The sequence below is a fragment of the Triticum urartu genome, chromosome 4 (assembly GCF_003073215.2).
Source record: "Triticum urartu cultivar G1812 chromosome 4, Tu2.1, whole genome shotgun sequence".
Taxonomy (NCBI): domain Eukaryota; kingdom Viridiplantae; phylum Streptophyta; class Magnoliopsida; order Poales; family Poaceae; genus Triticum; species Triticum urartu.
The window spans coordinates 583220106-583224633 of NC_053025.1; the positions used below are offsets into that span (position 1 = coordinate 583220106).

At 52.7% G+C, this 4528-nt stretch overlaps 1 protein-coding gene across 1 annotated transcript; it reads left to right on the top strand.

The window, feature by feature from the left end:
* The first annotated feature begins 1499 nt into the window (after positions 1-1499).
* Positions 1500-4162, top strand: LOC125554893 (putative cyclin-dependent kinase F-2). The gene is made up of 4 exons (XM_048718276.1): positions 1500-2755; positions 3212-3289; positions 3376-3409; positions 3818-4162. Exons 1-4 carry the CDS (start codon positions 1686-1688, stop codon positions 3935-3937), a joined length of 1302 nt encoding a protein of 433 aa, XP_048574233.1. The 5' UTR covers positions 1500-1685; the 3' UTR covers positions 3938-4162.
* Positions 4163-4528: the final 366 nt, after the last annotated feature.

A 4528-nucleotide genomic window follows, 5' to 3' on the forward strand; every position in this document is an offset into this window, starting at 1 on the left:
AGCTTATTTGGTTTTTTTAGCTACACCGTCCCAGGTTAGTACTATTTGCAGCGGTTTCGATTCCCGCCACATCTATTGTTTTTTTGTCAATTTTCGCATATAACAGAATGTTGTGGTCGAATATTTCTGTAAATAAAAAAGTATGAGGAGTGCGTCATGCCCAGCTCTACCACTCATGACAGGTCGGTCCATACTGTGGATACACTCGTATACGCGTACTATGACCTCATTTGCATCCTTATGTGTAGTTAGATGACCACAAAACCATATTTTTAAAGTTTTAGCATCAAAAACTGAACATATGATGCAAGTTGTATAACTCCTGATGATATTACGTCTAGTTTATAGAGAAAGTACTTAGAGCAATTCTAGCATACCCTGCATTTTGTCGACCTGTAAAATGTGTTTGCAGGTCGCACGGGAACGGTTATGCAGGCCGAATTTTGCGGCGGCAGACTAGAAACCGCAAACAAACTCTTAAATTTTTAAAAAAGTTGTTTCGCGCGAGAAATTTAAGCAGCAGCTCGCTGGAGCTCGCTCGCATAGATGGTTCTTCTTCGCATAATAAGTTCTACACGTCACATACATACATAAGGTTAGATATGCTAGACAGGGCCTACGCTACCGCACCACTACAACAAAATTGAGCTCACCGGAGCTCCTGCGGTAGCTGCCCACCGGCGGCGATCAGTCGGACGAGGAGTCGGATAGGAGTCGGAGTCGAGGTCGATGTAGAGCTTCGCCTGCTCCGCCTTCATCACGCGCAGGTCGGCCTCCTTCGATGCGTGCGCCTGTCGATGCCGTGAGGCCCGTCTCGAGGAAGAACCGCTCGTAGTCGAGCTCGCGCCGGATGCACTCTTCCATCTCCTCCTGACCCCTCGCCGACCGCTCGAGGAGCTCCTCCTGCCCCGGTGGGAGGTAGTCCTCGGGTCCGATGACGCCTCGGCGCGGCGGCGCATCGGGCACGGCCTCCTCCAGCTCCCTCTTCACCGGAACGAGCCGCGAGCTCGATGCGCCCGCGGATGAGCACCCCGCGGACCCGTAGCCGGAAGAGCTCCTCGCGGACCAGTTGCCGGAGGAGGCGCGGCGGCGACGGGCGCGCTCGAGCTCGAACTCGTCGAGCTCGCGCCGGTCGAATTGGCGGCCGGCCGGCGACAAGCCGTGGTTGAGCCATCCGACGCGCCCCCCGCTTGCGCGCGGCGTCAGATCTGGCGCGGCGGCGGCGCTCCGCCTTATCCCCGAGTGGGCCAGACACCGATACGGTCTCTGGTCTGGTCAGAAAAATGAACCGAGCCCGTATAATCACCGGAATTATACGGGTTTGCACGGGATGCGGGTCTGCGCCGGATGCGGGTCGGCTAGAGTTGCTCTTAGTATGTGCGATAATTGCACCGCCTGCAAGCAGTGTTGGTCGGAATCGGATTGGAACAGAGTAGTTTGACTTGTGAACGCAAGCGTCAAGCAAACGAAACAAAACTCGTTGGCACAGCCACCGTAACTCCTCCCGGAATCCGTTTGGAAGACGGGAACCGAGCCGCCGTCGATCCAAGTCGTCTCGGTGTATATATATGTACGATGTATTTGCCGCTCGTCCATCTCGTCGCCGCCACCCCCACTCCTCCTAGATCAGACGCGCTCTCCCCTGTCTCCGTCATCTCTGTTCAGCGCGCCGATCGATCCATCCGATGGCGTTCACCTGCAAGCGACCCGCCGCGTCCCTCGACGGCCACGCCAGCCAGCCGGGCGCGATGTGCCGGAAGAGGAGGCGCGTCATCGGGACCACCTATGACTACGACCAGGAGTCGTGTCGTCGCAGAGGCAAGTTCGGCGCCGTCGAGGCGCGGTCGCGACCGGCCAAGCGGTCGACCATCAAGTCCCTCCACGACGATGCTACCAGTCCCGCATCAGTCTCACGACCTCCCGCGAGCGGTGCTGCGGGAGGCCCGCTCCTCGAGGCGTGCGGCGGCCACCCGCACATCGTCGGCTTCCGCGGCGTCACGCTCGACTACGTAACCGACGAGCTCTGCCTCGTCATGGACTACGTCGAGGGCAAGAGCCTCAAACTTCTCCTGAGCGAGAGGAGCGGCGGGCTCCCGGAGGCCACGGTGTGCACCTTCATGTGGCAACTCCTCACGGCCGCCAAGAAGATGCACCGGTGCCACGTCGTCCACCGCGACATCAATCCTGCTAACATCCTCGTCGGAGGGGAAGAAGCCGGAAGAGGGTTCGTCAAGATCTGCGACCTCGGCGTCGCCATGTCCATGTCGGAGGCGCCGCCGTACGAGGAGGAGGCTGGCATGGGGGAGTACCGGGCGCCCGAGATGCTGCTGGGAAAAGAGGACTACGACGCGCTCGTCGACACGTGGTCTCTCGGGTGCGTCATGGCAGAGATGCTCACTGGCGAGAGGATTTTCCGAGCCGCTGAATTCATCTCTCTCTTCCAAAGGATCTTCGAAGTGGTGGGCGTGCCAGACGACACGACGTGGCCGGGGTTCACGTCGCTGCCGCACGCCGCCCCGCCGCCGCTGGTGCCGGGGCAGCAGAGCACGCTGCGAGATCTGTTCCCGGAGGAGGTGCTGTCCGCGGAGGGATTCCAGGTCCTCAACGGCCTTCTTACATGCAACCCCGACAAACGGCTGACGGCGACCGCCGCGCTGAAGCTCCCGTGGTTCGCCACCGCTGCTGCAAACGCCCGCCCTTCTGCTCCGACTGCTGCTGCTGCTGCTGCCAAGATCTGCTGGTTCCATGGCAGGAGGTGGTGGAGTTCCGTCTGGTGTCTCTGATAATGCGGGGTTAAATCATCGACAGCGGATTGTCCGGCTCGACGCGCCTCCATAAAGGAGGAGGTGGTGAGTTCGCTCCGTTGATCGCCTCCTAAAAAGGCCTTAAGCAGTGCCAGCAGAAGCCAAGACAGACGCCCTGAGTGCTAAGATGTGAAGAAGGCGCCGCTCCTGATCTGGTATCCTACCATCTGCTCTCACCTTGTGCGTTATCCACACAAAAAGCACCAGGCCTCAACAGAAGGCGCAGAGATCTTCCGTTCTATTTTCTGCCCTCGATGCTTTGGGACTTGCGATGCAAAATATGTAGATGCTTGGATGACAATTTAGTGCACCCAGAGCGGAGTAAATTGTCTCTGCTCAAGCTCGAAGCATCTGCACACTTGCAGGCTTGCTGCGTTGCAGTGTTTGTTTTATCCTGTAATATGTAGTGTTCAATGCAATGTGTTGAATGAAATTGGTGACAACCTGCTGAATGTGAAATTGGAAGTTCTTGAAATGCAGATTGTGTAGGCAAAAAATGTTACGACCATTGAGAAACCTGTGTCAGATTAAACTGGTTCTCTCATGTCTGATTTATGTTATACACATTCAGTCAGTTTCTTGCGAAAATTTACCAATCTGATTGTGTAGGTAAACATAAGCCTGAGTGCTGACAGGAAATATGTTTTTGATCTTCGTCTCTAATCCACCAACTGACCAATATTCAAGCAGTGCTACATTCAAATATTCAAGCTATATAAGTCTTACCAATTCACATGTGTGTAACTTCTGTCAGATTAGAGGGGTACAAACTGGGCATATAGATGCATATATTTCACACAAAAAGGATACATCCAGAAGATGATACTACAAGGCAAGCACGCAAGGCTTATGTTCTGTCTGGAACACATGAATTTCAGTGGGTATTCGAAATTGCGTTTACTACAGACGACTCATTTGTCGAGGATCAGTTTTGTCCATGCCTTTTCTTGCAACCTAATTATTTTCTTTTTTGTGATTGATCTACCAGCCCTTTCAAGTGTTCCATCTGACAGCATGTATGCCTGTTTAATTGCGTTTACTACAGACGACTCAAGAGTGCATTCAGGACAGTGTCATGTATGCTCCCAATACAAGTGTACCTGAAATCAGAGCAAGTACAGAGAAATGCATGAGATTGGAAACTTTATACATGAAAGGGTAGATGACTTCAAACTGCGAAGGTGCCAAGTTGGTTTTACAGAATGAGGTGAAAGTTCAGAATACCATGGTAATGACATACAAGCAAAGGGAATTTAGAGGCTTATTAGTAGTTAACTTTCTCAGAGGATGATGTAATAAATCGTACCCTGATCCATAGGGTCACCTAACATCTACCCGTAAAGGTCTGAACACCGAGAAGAACATACCCTTGAATCCTTGATCATAAAGGCTGCACTATTTAACCTTGCAGGTTAAGAGGAAAAACCAAACATCCATGTCAGAGAATAGTATGCTCTTCAGAATTGGAAGTACCTGCAGGACCAAATCCAGGATATAGGATTCACCCTCGAAAAGAGGCTAGCCAGCTGAACTAGGAGTATGAAGATATGCATGGGTACTGAATAGTCCACAATCATATTAGATCCCTAAAAAGAAATGTACCGCATTTGGATTGCCTTTTCTAGTGCCAGGTAAAATTGCTTTTCCAGGTTTTTGTTTCAACAGAGCTTCCAAGCGAGACTTGAAATCTGTCCTGATAGTCTCCATGTTAGGATGAGAGTGGC